This window comes from Cheilinus undulatus, linkage group 13, assembly GCF_018320785.1.
Source record: "Cheilinus undulatus linkage group 13, ASM1832078v1, whole genome shotgun sequence".
Classification (NCBI taxonomy): Eukaryota; Metazoa; Chordata; class Actinopteri; order Labriformes; family Labridae; genus Cheilinus; species Cheilinus undulatus.
The window spans coordinates 14,695,296-14,712,135 of NC_054877.1; the positions used below are offsets into that span (position 1 = coordinate 14,695,296).

Consider the following 16,840-nt stretch of genomic DNA (forward strand, 5'->3'; position numbering starts at 1 on the left):
TATAAATTGAGAGGTTAATCCGTTTTTCTGAACTGTTCTGGCAATCCTAAGTGGCTAGTTTGATTGTTTCTTATTCATCTGGACACATGAGTGAGTAAAAATTCCTTTGCTCTTGCTCTTGCTAACTGATAAATGGCCCATTCACTTACTGCTTAATTCAAGTACAATAAATCGTTTCACAGATTCTCAAAATGACCATTCGGTACTGGGAGTCTACAGGCATCTCTAACCTTTCCTCTACTTCCCCTTCTGTAACTCTTTGAACCAAACACGAAAGCACAGCATTACATGATCCACATCTTGGTCTGTATTAAAATATTAACCCATGACGTGCTTAAGCACTGTCCCAATCCATTATTTTGCCCTTTTTAAGCTTTTACAATCATCCACACAAGTCACGACACCATTTAGTGAATGACTGCAGGACACACAGGCTCCACTATCATCCATAAAACACATACTAGACTTTAATCTGTCTGTTGTGCGGATCAGTGAACAGCAGCTGGCGAAAAACCCAGATGTAAGTGGACATATTAATCACCATATGTGGGATTTTGTTGTTTACAGTACATGTTGTGGTTTCAAATGTCTGTGGTATAATGTTTTAATGTGAAGCGTTATCACAGCATGACCCACTTTCCTGAAGTTTTAATCTGTCTGGAGAGACAAATGAGAGGCGTGCCAATATATTCATATGTATCTGTGTTTATTTTTCTCTCAGGTCAGCTGAATGGGTGGTGAAAAGGGGCCCGACCGACATGTCACAAGGCTAATTTCATCAAGTAAAATTAGCACTTCCTTGGTTAAATTTGCAGGGAAGATCAAATCCCTTTAAAAGTGGATATACTTGAAATTCCTGGTGGGCATAAATTGGATAGTTCTGATCATTATAAATTATATGGCTTTGTGGCAATGATTCCACTTAGATGATTAATGTGAGAACATTAATTTCTCCCTTTCAGTTATCAGACACATTAATCTGGTTTCGGTCGGGCCTCATTGAAAGTTAAAGCACAGAAATAAAAGCTGCGCTACAAGAAAGACGCTACAGTCAAGAAGAAAGTACAGAAGAAGAAGAAACCTTAGAGTGTCTACATAAAGCAAAGAAGGAAAGCTCAGAATTATTGAAGAGGGTTAAATATTTTGACATTACCATTGCATCAGTCAGTGCTTTCGATCTGAGAAGAAAACATTAACATTTTTAGTGAGATTATTATGTAGTTGATTAGCTTTTTCTCTAATTAACCACACATGCTTTCAAGTTTTTTTTCAGGCATTTCAAGGACAATCCAAGGCAAAGTCATAAATATCAATGCGTCATAAAACATGGGCCCCAGATCAAATGAATGATGAAGCGATGGATCCAGTGCTTCTTTATATTTACCTCCATACATCCAGACTGTCCTCTGTCTGAGTCGGCCTGCTTGCTGTTGTCTCTGCTGTGGCCGCTCTGAGCTCCGGCCTGCAGCCTCCTCTCCTCTCTAAAGTTCTGCTCCTGCAGCTTCTTATTAAGGATGCGAGCTGCATTTTCAGCCAGCGTGTAGCCCGGCGGGGCCGACAGGTCCTGCCGAATGCTCACCACTTCCTGGTTTTTGTCCCCCTGTGTCTCAACTATCAGCTGCACAGGGCTGGGCGAGCGCCCACGAGCGGTCCGTAAGCACTCCTGTGAGCTCCTGGGGTCGCCTGGTTCGTTAGAGGGAGGGGTGGGGCGGGACCGACTGGGGGACTTGTTGAACTTCTGCATGGAGTCGTAGACTACAGGGGTGTGGTCGATGATGTTGAAGAGGCTGGAGAGGCCATCGTTGATGGTGGTATGGACAGGGCTGTCGCGAGTGGTGGTGGAGCGAGCCCACGCCGACTCGTTGTTGCCCTTCTGTGGGGTGGTGGGTGTGGGAGCACGGCTGGTGTTGGGTAGCTCCCCCTTATTGGATGTGGACAGTTTACGCTGAAGTTTGGGTGAGCCATACTTTGGCGAGCAGCACGGTCGCTCAAACTTACTCTGGATCACCGGTGAGTATTGAACCTTTCTCGTGCTGCGTGACGGGGATGATATAGGCGTGCTACCACCTTTGGGTGTGAGGCAGCGGTGGGGGCTGCTGGTCAGGTTTCTCAGCAGGTCTGTTTGTAGACCCACACTGATGGTCTGAGTGGTCTGAGTGCCTCGAGTGGTGAACCCGTTGGTTTGGCAGGCAGAGTCCCGGACAATTGGTCCTGGTGGGGAGCGAATGGCGTTCCTCACAGAAATTGCCACTTCCTTCATGTCGTCACTCAGGTTCCTGGAGAGCTGAAGCTCCAAAGAGGAAGTGTAGATAGGAGACTGGCTAGGAGAAGTCCTCAACCCCCCTCCCTCTAGAAGCCCACAAGGCCACCTCCCACTGCTGAAGACCTCATCAGGCCCGCTGGGTCCCACCCCCATCTCTCCTCCTCCCCTGGCTTTGGTCCCTTTGGCGTACAGGAAGTCTGCGTCTTGGGCAGTAGGGCGCTCAGCTGCTCCAGGCCTTGTGGGACTGTGGAGGATGTGAACCCCACAGCTATCCAGTCCCACCCCTGCTGCCCCTGCTCCATTGCCCCTCAGTGGGGACTTGTGGCAGTGCTCGGGGCTGCTAAGGGTGCTGGTGGTCAAGGTGGCACTGGTGGTGAGGAACCAGGAGGCCGGCTGGAATGGATTGAGAGTGGGCTCCCCTCCCCGGGCCTCAGGCGGTCTGTCAGGCCATGCTTCCCTTAGTGGACCTGGACCAGAGGTGGATGATGGGAAATCCCAGCCCTTATTGTTGAACTCCTCGATGTACTTGAGGTCGTCCGGGGACAGAGGAGGGGTGATGTCGTCTTGGCCCTGATCACCGTGACGAGTCTTGTCAGGGAGGAATGGTGAGCTGTCCATTAACCGTTGGAAGTCGCTCATGGAGCACACGGACTTAGCTCTGGAAAACACACAAAAATGAAACACCATTAATGCACCATAGAAAAACAACCTACAGAATCAACTCAGTAAAAGTGAGAGGACAATTTGCACTCAGTTTGATTGTATTAACTGAATCCAATACTTAGAGTATATGGTATATGGTAACTATAATTTTAATGACTACAATATTTCAGTTTAAACTGGGTTAATGTCTACTTTAAATATCTAAATAGATGTCACAACCAACTACTTAATAATGATATGAACTCTTAATTGTAACATAAGGGATATTCTGTTTGATGCAATTTTAACTCACTGGCTTTACACAAAAAGTATTTAACACACTTTTTACACTCAAATGAGGCACAGCCAAGATATTGGCAAACCTGAGTGGCTCAATGAAAAGAAGAGACAAACAAGTAAACCCTAAACTAGAGTGGGCTCCTAAATTAAGTTAAGCACAGCAGTCATACTGAAGTTACATCCACTCCAACAGGCAGAATGGGACTTTATTTATTTACTTATTTAAATTTATTTAACCAGGAAATCCTTCTGTATGCATTCAAGGCCATCCACAATCTCGCCCCACCTATCTCTCCGATCTCCTCCACATAGCCACCTCCTCCCGCTCCCTAAGATCCTCCTCCTCCATCAACCTCACTGTGCCCTCTGCCCGCCTCAGCTCCACGGGGAGCAGAGCTTTCAGCCACTCTGCTCCCCAACTCTTGAACTCACTCCCACCTGACATCCGGAAAATTGACTCTCTCCCACTCTTCAAATCCAGAGTCAAACCCCACCTCTTCAGGATTGCTTATTCATTGTAATTTCTTTGTCCCATTTATCATTAAAGTGACCTTGAGTGTTCAGAAAGGCGCTCATAAATAAAATATATTATCATTATTATTATTATTATTATAAAACCTCATTGAGATTAAGAACTCATTCACAAGAGTGTCCTGGCCAAGATAGGCAGCAGTACAGTCAACAAAGGCGTTTAGCCTACGTGTGGTCAAGGAAGGCCAAACAACTCGATCATACACAGTACAATGATGAGTTAAGGATTTAAGGTTCATTATAAACCTCAGTGCCCTGTTGTACACAGTATCTAACAAGTCTTTTCTTTGCAGCAAAAGAAAAACAAGACTTGTTTCTGCAATAAAAACCCAGTTGCAGCTTTAGCTTCTTTACAAGTTGATCAATATGAAGCTTAAAAGGCAGCGACTCATCAATCAAGAAACCAAGATATTTATAAGAAGACACAGATTCAATCACACCACCCTGTGACGTATTGACAGAAGGAAGGTTCAGCTCCTTTTTCCTTGTGTTTAAAAATATCATGAGTTTTGTTCTGTCAGGATTTAGAACCAATTTTAACTCCGCTAAGTGTCCTTTACAATATCAAAAGCTTCTTATAAATGACAGAGAGCCTGATGCTGTGTGGGAGCAGAGCAATAAATGACAGTGTCATCTGCATATAAATGAAAATTTGCATTGGGAACATTACGCCCTATACTGTTAATTTAGAGTGTAAATAATAGTGGTCCCAAGACTGAGCCCTGAGGCACATAATTTTTAACATCAAGATATTTAGAAGTAAATCCCTCAGCCTGTTTGATAGTTATCAAACCAACAGACTGTTCTGACGGACCGATACAGCGCAGCCTCTCTGTTAAAATGACATGATCAACAGTATTGAAGGCTTTCGACAAATCAATAAAAAGAGCAGCATGGTGGGTAGCTTCATTCAGGGTGCCAAAGATTCTAACCACAAAAATGACAATAATACCAGGAACTTGGGATGTGCACAGCTACCTGGCCTAACAACAAAATTCAGATATCCAATTAACCAGTGCAAGGTTTAAACTTATTATCTATCATTTCTTAATAACCACAGGTCTGAAATCCTAGTCAACTTCTCTTTTAAAACTGTATTGAAGCCAGGGCGCAGATGGCCTGGTGGTTTAAGGCATGCCGCATGTACGTGGGCAACCTAGGTTCGAATCTGGCCTGTGGCCCTTTTCCGCATTTCTTTCCCCATTCTCTTGTCCCTGTTTCCAACTCTATCCACTGTCCTCCTCTATCAAATAAAGGCTCAAAAAGCCCCAAATAAATCTTAAAAAAAAACAACCTGTAATGCCATCAGTTGCCGCTGTAGCTTCAGTTAAACACTTTCAGTTTCCTGCAAGTGCTTTAACCCACACTTCACCGGATGTAAACATGAGAAGCTTAGTGGTTAGCAAGTCATAGGATCAGCAGCATTTAAAAAATAAACTTGTATGTGGGCTGTTAAGGGATTATATCAATGCATAACTACTTAATGTGATGAGTTATCATATTAAAAATGATATTAATCTGCAAAGAGGAATGGAGGCTGGTGGAGCTAGCTGCTAACTTTAGCCATGCTCTACTCAGTCCATTGACACAATGGTGCTATGTTGAATTTGACTGTTTTCTGAGCTTTTCCTCCTTTTTAGCCTAGGCCATTGAATACAGTTTAATGGCTGATTAGCTGAACAGGGAATGGGTGCCTGGGTACATCCTTATCAGGAACATCTGCAAAAAAATCAGATGAAATGCCTACTGCCTAACAGGCAACATCAGAACAAATTCAAACACAGTTTCCTCTGACTTTAAGTCCAAAACACAATGCTAGGTAAACTCTGACCAATTAATCCAACAACAACCTCAGGCAAAAAAAGCAATGATGCATGCACACCTTGCAGTACATACCCAATGTTTTTGGCAGAGTTTATTAAGTTTATGTGTTGTAAAGGTACATGATATATCATTAGTAGCAATTAGTGGCACAAACTAAGCAAAAATGGAACACAATATTCATAAGTAGATTCAAATTAGCATTTAATCACCTGAATTTTTTGATAGTTTTATTTTTACTTACTTAGAATAAGCCTTTTATTCATTTGACTGCACCATGTTGCTAGAGTACCACAAAAGGGACCAAATGATAGTTATACTTTTTCTAATTTCACTGGTTGCCGTAGTTACCATTAGAAGTGAGCATTGCAGTAGAATCTGACATTTAGATGTCAGTTATACTCCCGATTTTACACTCAGCCGGTGTCTTTAAATTGGATGGCACTTATGCCTCCTTGGGGAATTAAGTAATAACGTTTTAAGTGTTGGCCCTAGAGATACCAGGCAGTTTGTTTGTCTTGTAAAGGAGATCCACTCTCCTAATTAAAGTGCATCAGCCTTTAAAGAATAGTCTGCCTGTTTAAATAACCTTTGGTCGAAGTTTGACTCAGAGCATTTTTACATGGACTTACCTGAGCAGACTTCCTCCACCCATTTCCTCCTCTGGATACTCGGGAGAGCCTTCTCTCTCTGAAATCTCATTCAGAGCCTGAAGGGAAACAGATACAACAATAAGGAAAAATCAGTGTAGCATTCTTATTTTTCAACAAGTGAAAATCTATCATTAAAATAGCAAGTCATAAACCAAAGGGAAATTAATAAAGATAGCTTTTGGCTCATTTTAGAGCCACCCTAGAGAAATAAGATGTTAAATATACATTTTTCTTTGGACGTTTACAGCATACAGACTCATGGTAATCAATTTGAGAGACTTATTTTAGTGCACCTCAGTTTGTAGTATACTTTTTATCGTGCCTCCTTTAAAGTCTTACTGTTCATAGCCTCTCATAAATGTTTTAGGATTACACTAAAAGATTCAGAGTTTCTTTCTCCATTCTATTTTAGTGAAGCAGGTTCAGTAAAGTTCAATGGAAGTGAAATGAGAAGAAATTAACCAGTTTATACTACATGCATAATAAGTGCTGAGACGTATTAAAGAGCCATTTCATAGGGATTTACTGTAAACTGAAATTAACATTATGAGAGATTTTTATGAGGGAGGAGAGTCCTCCACCAGCAGTGGCCAATACTCTATTTTCTCAAATAGTGTAACTATTTGAATACACTGGTTGAAACTTACCAGGACAAATTAAATGGACCTTTTTTGCTTACTGAGAGGGAAGGAGAGGCCGCCGTGTCCTTTCCAGAAACAACAAAGCCAGTTTTGATAGACACATTATTATACAGGTAATTGATTACTTATTTTAATCTAACTACTAGTTAAAAAGTGTTGGTGTGAAGCCTTAGCAGCTATCTAAAGCTTGACTGAGGCACACCAGTGCTTAATGCTTAAACATAGAATCTAGATTTGACAGGCTACTGCTGCAGCAGTTTGTAAATAGTGGAGCTTCTCAGCAAATAAAATTCATGCCAGGCTGGTAGGGAGGCGTGCAAAACATCTTCTCTGCACAGACAAGCTTTTGATGTCGTTCTATGCTCTTGTTTACAGAAAAACATGTGGTCCAGTTCTGATTAAACTGACGCTTTCCTACAGCTACAGCTGAGCTTATAGCTACCGCAGCAACTGGATTCAGCGGCAAACCCCACCAGTAAAGATCGCAAACTCACAATGAAGCAGCAACTAGCAGACATTGTGCATACCCACTCATACTACAAATAACCTCTTGCCCCGTAACTCTCACAAATTCATGCTACTCATACTACTACTACAACTACAATGATGATGATTGGTCCAAACCGTGTTCAGTTCGCCACAAATGTTGTGGACAGGATTTACAAGATAGATTTACTTGGGGACAGAGATGGAGTTTGGCAAATCCATCTGCTTTGCAAGGTTGAAAATGACCTTTTCAGTTAAAAGGTGTGAATGTTTTTTTGAACCAGCCTCAAACTGACCAAGGAGGAATTACACTTTTTGACTCTTAAGCTTGCTGCTTAAGCTAAATGCTGGAGCATGCTAACTTTATAAGAATAAAAATGAAAACATTCTGATGTTACAGGTATATTATTCATAACAGTACGCTCTTAACCCTAGATGAACAAAATGGTAATTTTTGCTAATTCTAAGGCTGAAGAGAATGTCCCAATATAGTGATAAACAAAGTAATTAGAGGTTCATACACTGGGCCAGGAGATACCTAAGCACACATTTTTTCAGTAAATCTATTATACTATTAAGATCCTTTGCACTTAACCTTGAGCATTCATGTAGCTGCAGGACTCTGAAGTTCCACCATCTTACATGTTGTACTTGTATTTTTCATATACTTCTTGTATTTGTTTTAGCCTATCTTGTTGAATTTTAGTTCTTTAACAGTAAGACTACTACTGTTTATTAGCCTTTTTTTCATTTTTATTCAGCTATTCATTGTTTCGCATCAAAAGACAAAATCAAACTCCTTTGAGCAAAGGTACCTCAAATTTAACCAATTCTGATCTAAATTAGTCAGCTACAGTGTTAAATTATTCAATATAAGTCTATTTAGAAATACGTTCTTTGATTCATTTTTGTGCATCTCTGCCTTGGTTCTCATTATTGTGCTATAAATACGTTCTGTGGAACCTTTTAGTTTGAATTGATGAATTGTTTTTATCACAGTATTTAAAACTCCTGTGAGAAACTTCAGTTAATGTTGATTGTGGTTCCCCCGGTGTCCAAAAGGTACCTCTTTCTTTTTTATTGACCTTTTAAGTAGTTTTTTTATTCTTTCTTGTTAAAAAAACAACTGAATCTGCTTTCTTTGAAGTACAATTTATGACTGAATATTTGCTGTGGAAAATGTATGGTAAATGTTATTTGTTTATCTTGTTGATAATCTAGTCTGACACCTACCCTGTGGCAGCAGTCTTAGACATTAAAAATTATAATATAGAAATCACAATCTTGTGTCGTCTTGTCCCATTTGCTTTTGTAGGTCATATAGAGACAACAGTTTAAATCTCTATCTGTTTTATAACCTGTTAAAAATCCTCACATCAGATTTAAACCAGATCTTGTCTGCTATATCTACCTCCTTTAAGCAAGGGAATCTCTTCTCGCTCTCCAGTCTGGATGGAGGCGGCACCTCCAGGCAGCTGAGGGGGTCCAGAGACAGAGCATCTAGGAACAGGTTCTCTGTTGGTCCCTTCAGCCTCATGGCGGCACCCTGTTCCTCCAGCATGGCCTCAGAGTCAGAATGGGAGCGTGTGGGCAGGGCAGAGACAGGCGTGGACGTACAGGGTGAACGTGGGGAGCGAGGAGATCGGGGGGCGTTACACGGACTGTCCTGAGGCGAAAACACTCCCCTGTGAGCGTCTTTAATGTCGATGCCCTCGCCTCGCCTGGTGTTCAGCTCTCTTTGCATCTGGGGAGAAATCACATCAAGTGATCAGTCTGATGATATTAAAGACGTCTGTGTAAGTGAACTTTTACCAGAGGGGAACATTTCTAACAGTCATTCTTTAAATACATTTTTTGAGAAACAATGCATCTGAATGTTGAAAAGATTGTTTAGTTGAAATTCTTCTCCTGCCTGAGCCCTCATGAAAAAGATTCATAGTGGTCTTATTTTTCCTTTTATATGCTAATAGTTCATGTTTATTTCTCTGACTGCTGTTATGATACTGCTTGAGGTGTTAGTGTCTTGTAGCTGGAGTTGTGGTGGGTAACAATGCTCATATGATGGATAAAATATAGTTAACTTCATTATACCATAGTGGAAGATTGTTCTTATTTATAGATTAGAAACCCCTTCATGAAGCTCCAACCGAAAGGCTTACATTAATGCCAGTGGAAGCTCTGAACTCCTTATCAGCAGAGCATCATGCGCTTTTGCAGTCGCTGACCCTCTCTGTGATTTTACATGGTCGTCTACTTTGTGGCTGAGTTGCTGTTGTTCCTAAACGCTTCCATTTTCTAACAGTAACACTTATAGCTGACTGTGGAATATCCAGCAGGGATGAAAGTTGACAAACTGTCTTATTGCAAAGGTGGCATCCATCACAGTATCACGCTTAAAGTCACAGGGCTCTTCAGAATGACAGATTTTGTAACAAAAAATGTTTGTAAATGGAGACTGCATGGCTAGATGCTTGAGTTTACACAAATGTGGCAACAGGTCTGATTGAAACACCTGAAATCAATAACTGACAGGTGTGTCCAAATACTTTTGTCCATATGGTGTATCTTGTCACACTCTGTAGATATATTTTGATTTAAACTGCCCAATATTGGTCTCTTTGTTTCTGTTTTTGCATTTGCATGTACTCTTAAAAAGTGCACACGTGGCTTCATTCAAATGTTAGCCTTTCACCTGCAGTTTTGCTAACTTTTCTTCTTCTGCAGCCACAGACATAAACACAACCTCTCATAAAACTCCGGGCAAAAAGCAATAACGGCACCTGCCTCTCAGGCCGTGTTTACGCAGAAGCAATCTGCTCAAAACAGAGTTGGCTTTTGGTTTTAGCCATCAGCAATGCCCGATGCCTGAAAAATTTTCAGCCTGATTATAAGGAAAACAGATACAGCTTTCATCAATGAGCTACAGAGACTTAAGGTGCTCTCTGAACCATGCTGTGATCATGTTTCTGCTGTAAAATCTACTGTAAAAATGTCCATTTCATGATGGGCTCTGATGAAGTTTCCTTGGATTTTAGCACTTGTACATCAGTACTGCTTGACTCGTTTCCCCGAGTCATCCGCCTGTGACTCAGGGTTAAGTGCTTTGGTTCAGTCTCTCATTTAAAGCACAAGTCACATCATTTCTTCACCTTCCCTCTCTCTACTCAGAGCAGTTCAGTAGGTGACCTGTGTTTTACAATCTGCTGCAACATTGCTGAATAATGCATCTGTACTTCCTGCTCTGTGCATCAGCACTTTGTTCTCTGAGCTGCTGAAAGCGAGCTGCATTCAGAGGGAGTTCCTGTTGTTATAATTCCAGTCACTGCTTTATATTTTAATACTCTCATATCATATTAACGGGTTCATGTTTCTACCTCCTGTCTGGGACATCAAACACAGGCGAGGTGAGATGCTGCATTGTGCTTCATTAAATCTCCCAAAGGACATCAATTATTCACTAATTCTCCTCAGGACTTTTTAAAAAAAATTGAGCTAGAATATTTATAGCACCGAACAACAAAGATAATGGCCTAGGGTGTTTTGTTTCAGTTTTTTCTTCAGTATCTCCTTAAAAATAAACACACATACATTGCTTAATGATGACAAGGCTCAGGCCTTGTTCTGGTGTGTTTTGCCCTATGTCCTGTTATTAAAGCAGTTTAGTTCAAGAAGCTCTCTACAGGAGTGCAAAAACACCACTTTGCGAAATGCCGTGATTGTAAATGCATTGCATTCACTTGGGAAAACCTGGCTCTGTTTTTCTGAATTAATCAGACAGTGATGGCTGAAAATCTGAAGCTGTTTTAAGGCTAATTGGGAATCAAACTTGATCTCACTGTTAAGTTTAATCCTGGTTTTTTTTTGGTTTGGGCTCTGAAAAATGAGAGATGCCTATGTCTTTAAGAACAAAAATCATTATTATTGGTTTGTCAACTTTGTACTGGCACCTTAGTAGTTTTTCAGATGTAAAGGCCACTCCAATCTGCTGCATATACTGAATGTTCTTTAGGATGATCTGAGCCTTTATAGCATCTTCATAGTTATAAGATAATGGATTTGGAATGCGTTCAGACTGGCTATGTGAGACAAGTGGGCTACGGATGCATAATATTAATTTGCATGATATTGGTATTGGCTAAAATCTGTGTTAAAGTAAATCATGGATTTTGGCAGGTTAGATCATTTCTGCTGAAATTTACAACCAGTATGTTGGCTGTAAATATTGACCTATATCATCTCTAAATCTCAGCCATATGTGTTCATCAGTTTGTTGAGTCATTGAGTTTGTTCATCCTCATTTCTTACACCTTGAAGTGTGTTTTAAAGACTGAATTTTTGTCTGACCTACATTAATATATGTGTATTTATCTAGGTATGGGCCAAATTAATGTGTAAATATTGACAGCAGCATGACACCAAAAACTGAGACTCGGACACTTAGTTTAGTTTCATAGTTCATTGATACAAGGCCTTTTGCAGATAGGCAAGATTGTTTTTTGTTATAGCCTTAAGTGTTTCTTGCATGGGGTTAGTATTACCTGTTAATCTCTGATAACTCATGAATTACCCTGTGATGTCAGTGTTGGGTGAGATGCATTTGCACAGAAAGCTCTTAACTTCTTACAGCTCTGGATCAAAGCTTGAAATTTAAAATTCATTCTTGACCTTGAAAATAAATGTGATACCACTTAAAGCTCCAGAGTAGCTAGAGTAAGTCATTAACCAGAAACTCCACTACAACTGAGCGGACTACATGTCCTGAAGAAGGTCATGTGATACTAGTTAAAGATTCAGAGCTGCTGCTGGATGGACGCCCTGCTGCCTGCCTGACCCTTTCACTCATCTTTTAACGTCCTCTGTTCTCTCACCCTCTCCATCTTGCGGTGGAGCTCCCTCATGCTGCCATCCCACTCCTGCCGCTCCTTGTCGAAGCGCTCCAGGAGCTCGGCCCTCTCGCGGCTCCACCTCTTCTCTCCGTGCTGAAGCTTCCAGCGGAGGTCCAGGGAGGTGCTGTGACTCTCAGCCAGGAGACGCTGGTGCTCCTCGCGCTCCTGCTTCAAGGCCCGCTCAGGGCCTCCTGATGGTTCTCCTTCGTCTCCCTGAGCCTCGCCTCGCACTTGGCCTGGCTTCTCCGCCTCCAACTGGACAAAAGAAAAAGACAGCGATGCTGAAGTGATTAATTGTTATGCTATGCGATATACTCTTAAAGCAGGGATAAAAGAAATACCCTAATCTGGACATCTTTGACAAATAATAAGTCCCCATGAAAACTGCCTGATGGAAGGTTTGCCAGTCATATTTAGTAGCTTCACACTATTGGAAAACAAAATTATCAGTACTATCACTATTAGACTGAAGAGCTGTGAAAAATGTCTGGATAAATTCTGCTTTAATCCAGAGACAAAATGATTAAAAAAAAAGAAAACAACAACAGAGAATAGATGTCCCTAAACAGGTTTTAGATTAAAAGAGCCTCTATGAACCAAGCTTTTTATCTGTCTTGTTGGCCTCCAATCGCATGGATAATTAAAGGACTTTAAATCCGTAAGATGCATCATTTCAATAAGTTTTGTAAAACACCAAACAGCAGTGTCTGACATGCAGTGATCTTTGGCTCCTTTCATCTTTGCTGTTTGATCTCCTGATTCATCTCTTACTTTTAAGTTCAAAGACATAAAATGACGTTAAAAAGGTGGAAACAGAGGTGAAGGAAAGTGCTTACACAGCTACTAAATAATAACATCAAAGCAGGCTGAGGCAACGATTTAAGATGGCTCGTCTATCATGTGTGGTTTTCTTAGAAAACAAGTTTACTTTGAAAAGCAAAAAAATCTTTAAAAACATCTTTGTGGGGTTGTTTATAAAAGATTAAAAGAGTAAACAAACAAATACCAAAATTCATATTGACTGCATGTATCAGATAAGCTGTCAAAGTTACACGTTTCTAAAATGGGATTGCTCTGACTCCATTTGACTTATTCTAACCCTAACATCATTTACATGTGTGTATTATTAATGGATATACTCCAAGTATCAAAATTAAAGGACTCATTTTTCATTGAATTGGCCTTTGCCGTTGTTTTACAATGTTCAGTCAGGACCACTTCGTCAAGAAGCACACATAAATGGCAGTTAGAAATACTTTTATTTATCAGAAGTTTTCAATTAGCACTTCCTGCCCTTTAAATAGACTATGTAGAAAGAATCAAGCAGGAACAGCACACATTCCTGCCCTTCCTATGCCGATAAGGTAAGCCTGAGGCAGGGAGAGAAGCAGCAGAAAACCCCAGAGCAGAGCGGGCATCAGTGACAACAGAATAAAATTGATTAAGTCATAAGCAGAATAAGAGAGGAGCTGGGGTGGAGGAGGGTTCCAAAAAAGTGGCTTACAGAGGGAGCAGCAAAGCGTAGCCGAATTAGAGCAGTGTAAACCTGGCAGCATGAGTGCAATTAGGCAATTGCATGCTTAGAAGCAAATCAGCTGGCTGTCATCTGATGAGGGCTTGTGTGAGATCAGCTGATCTCAATAACATGGCAGCCATGACTCTGTGGAACTCACGCTTTACACTCAATTTATGTGATACTTTGGGAATAGGTATGGACATACAGTATGTGTATGTTGCATTCTCCTGCAGTAATTATTGACAGTTATGTTAATTTGATCTTCATATGCTTAAAGTGGTGTTCTACAGAGCTGTATCAGATACTACAATATGAACATTTGTTTGTGGTACTTCTGCCTTGTTTCAACCAAATATTTAACAAAAATCTACCTTTAATGAGCTCAGAAAAACTGCCCTGTTAATGACGCTGTAGGTCTGTGTATCCCTGAATCTATGCAGAGGCCTACATACGTAGACAACATGCACCTCCTCAAAAGCGTAAATACATATCAAAATGACCCAGACTGCATGCTGTGTGATTGGTCTTTTGGGTAGCACTGGGTGACTTACAGCCTCTGAGTAATGTCTACAGGATTTATGGTACAATATAAATAGCTGCAGATGACAGCACTTAGTCAAATCTACTTGCCAGCATCCAAAAATATCAGATGTTAATTTCCTCATCCAGATCTCTCTCAGTGGGACATACAAACAAAAATCCTTTGTCTTTCGCTTCAGCTGATCAGGGGCTAATGCTTAAAATAACAATTTAGCCCATGGCAAGTCCCAACGATGATGTTTTTTCATCACTTCTTTGCTCCCACTTCCACAATGCCATTATTTCTCTCAGGTTTGATGATGAAAACAGACTAGATGAAATGCCAGCATTAAATTGTGAGGACACAGCAGATGAACACTTGTAACTGATATATGTTCATGCTGGCATTATTTACCAGTGGCCAATGTTCACCGCCATCTTCTCTGTGCCAAAGCTCATTCAAAATGGTCTAAGGTGAAATGGAAAACTGTTCTGTGGTCAGATGAATCAAAATGTGTGTTTTTTTTAACATGGACGCTCTGTCCTGCAGACCAAAGAGGAGAGGGCTCATCCAGCTTGTTATCAGTGCATCATTCAAAAGCCTGCATCTTTGATGGTATGGGGCTGCCTTAGTGCCTATGGCACGGGCATTGAAGACCCAGGACTGTTAAGCAGCTAGAATTCTACATCAGACAAAAATGGGACAACATTCCTCTCCCAAAACTCCAGCAACTGGTCTCCTCACTTCCACGACATTTACAGACAGTTGTTAAAGAAGAGGGATGCTACACAATAGTAAATATGACCCTGTCCCTACTTTTTTGAGATGTGTTATGCAAATAAAATTCAAAATGGGCTAATATTTTCATGAAATAGTAAAATATCTCAGTTCCGACATCTGACATGTTGTTGATGTTCTATTGTGAATAGAACATGGGTTTATTAGATTTGACAATCATTGCCTTTGGTTTTTATTCCCTTTTACCCAGTGCCCTAACTTTTGTGGAACTGGGGTTGAACTTTTTGAAAATTTTGTGAATTATCAGCCTGAAAACATCATTTTCTTACTATTCATAATGAAACACAAAGAGTCACACTAGTTTAAAGCTGAGTAACGGGCGTCCTCACTAATTAATATTCGCGACCACGCTCTGATCGGTCGATTCACATGTACTGCAGCAATCTTCAAAGCCGCAGAAGGTTGAAGTGAAGCCACCCTGGAAGCTTCTGTTTCCCTGAACAGATTCGAGAAGAGCTTTTTAATCTTCAGGCTCACTTTGATCTGCAAACATAGCCCTACACAAACCAGAGTCTGCAGCTCCAGAGCCTTCAAACATCAGCTTACATAACACCCATTCACAAATGTTTGTCTTGTATAATTTCATACAAAGCTTTCTGACTGGTTAGGGTAACGTGTACAGTAATAGCTGCTGACTGAACACATGCAGCCGAGATGTAAGACGTTACAAATTTAGCCGGATATTTAAGAGGCCTAGAACTGTGTGTCACCAGAAACATGAGCCGGCCGGAGCAGCTTTATTAATATCATCCAAGAGTGAAACAAAAAATAACTTCTATCCATGTATAAATACACAGGTGAGGGTAAGTTCCCATCCTGCTCTGCTCTGCTGGGCTGTGTAATAATCAGCAGTTTAGGGGCATGTTTCTGAAGTCTTAATCAGAACGAAACACAGCAGAGCAAGAAAAGATTTGACATGGTGTTATCACAGGAAAATAAGTAATTAGTTCTCATTGAGGCCCTTGACGACCTCTGCTCTGAGGAAGGATGTGAACCATGTAAGAGCTGCTCAGATTAAGAGCAGCAGAGTTAAAAAGATAATTCTCCTATAACTCAAACTGTTTAATTAGTTCTCAGAGCTGACATTTATGAATCAGATAAAGCTGAGACACAGGAAGATGCAGCTCAGCCTCTGACTTTTTTTTTTATCTGTGCAAATCTAAGAAACAAGCTGATTGGAATTTCTTTTCCACATTTAATGAGGATGTGTTCTGAATCTCAATGGGAGGAAAGTTAAAATCAGACACAGCAGATAAGGAGGATCTGACCGCGATGACCATCTGTACAACAAAACAACACTGACTCAATATCCCTCTGTGTCACACCTAAAACACAGCATCTACTCCTCTCACTGCATGGATTATCTTTATACACAAAGAAATTAAAATTAAAATGGGCTGGGTTTAATAGCATGTTTTTTTAAAACAATCACAGCTATTTATAATTTGTACCATCAGCTATGACCACAACTAAACACTCTTCATACATCTGTGATGGCCTTTGAAACTAAAGCAGCTACATGCGTAATCAGACAATTTCCTACTTTAACAGCGTTAAATGGCAATGCAACACTCTAATACGAGTGTCTCTACAGACACTTTCATACATGCGATGCATTCCTAAAGATATCCCAAAATTAATAAACTGGAGGAGCTTTGCACCTTGATTTTTTACAAACTTATCTCTGTCAGCCAATTAAAATGTTTGCACGAAGCCAGGGTTAATAAATGGAGGCAAATTTTCAATTCCGTCAGGTTATGTGCAATGGGTGATAGTGTAAGCA

At 40.7% G+C, this 16,840-nt stretch overlaps 1 protein-coding gene across 5 annotated transcripts in view; it reads right to left on the minus strand.

Moving 5' to 3' along the window:
* The window catches only part of LOC121519574 (microtubule cross-linking factor 1), a 144,147-nt gene that overhangs the window by 13,311 nt on the left and 113,996 nt on the right, over positions 1 to 16,840 (minus strand). For 3 of the 5 annotated variants that reach the window (XM_041802330.1, XM_041802329.1, XM_041802331.1), the window contains 4 exons: positions 12,206 to 12,478; positions 8,749 to 9,081; positions 6,190 to 6,266; positions 1,385 to 2,921 (listed from right to left, as the gene is read on the minus strand). In XM_041802330.1, the coding sequence (XP_041658264.1) occupies positions 1,385 to 2,921; positions 6,190 to 6,266; positions 8,749 to 9,081; positions 12,206 to 12,478 (2,220 nt within the window). Of the gene's footprint in view, positions 1 to 1,153; positions 1,179 to 1,384; positions 2,922 to 6,189; positions 6,267 to 8,748; positions 9,082 to 12,205; positions 12,479 to 16,840 lie in introns of all 5 variants that reach the window. The other 2 variants (XR_005992713.1, XM_041802332.1) reach the window with 1 other exon arrangement.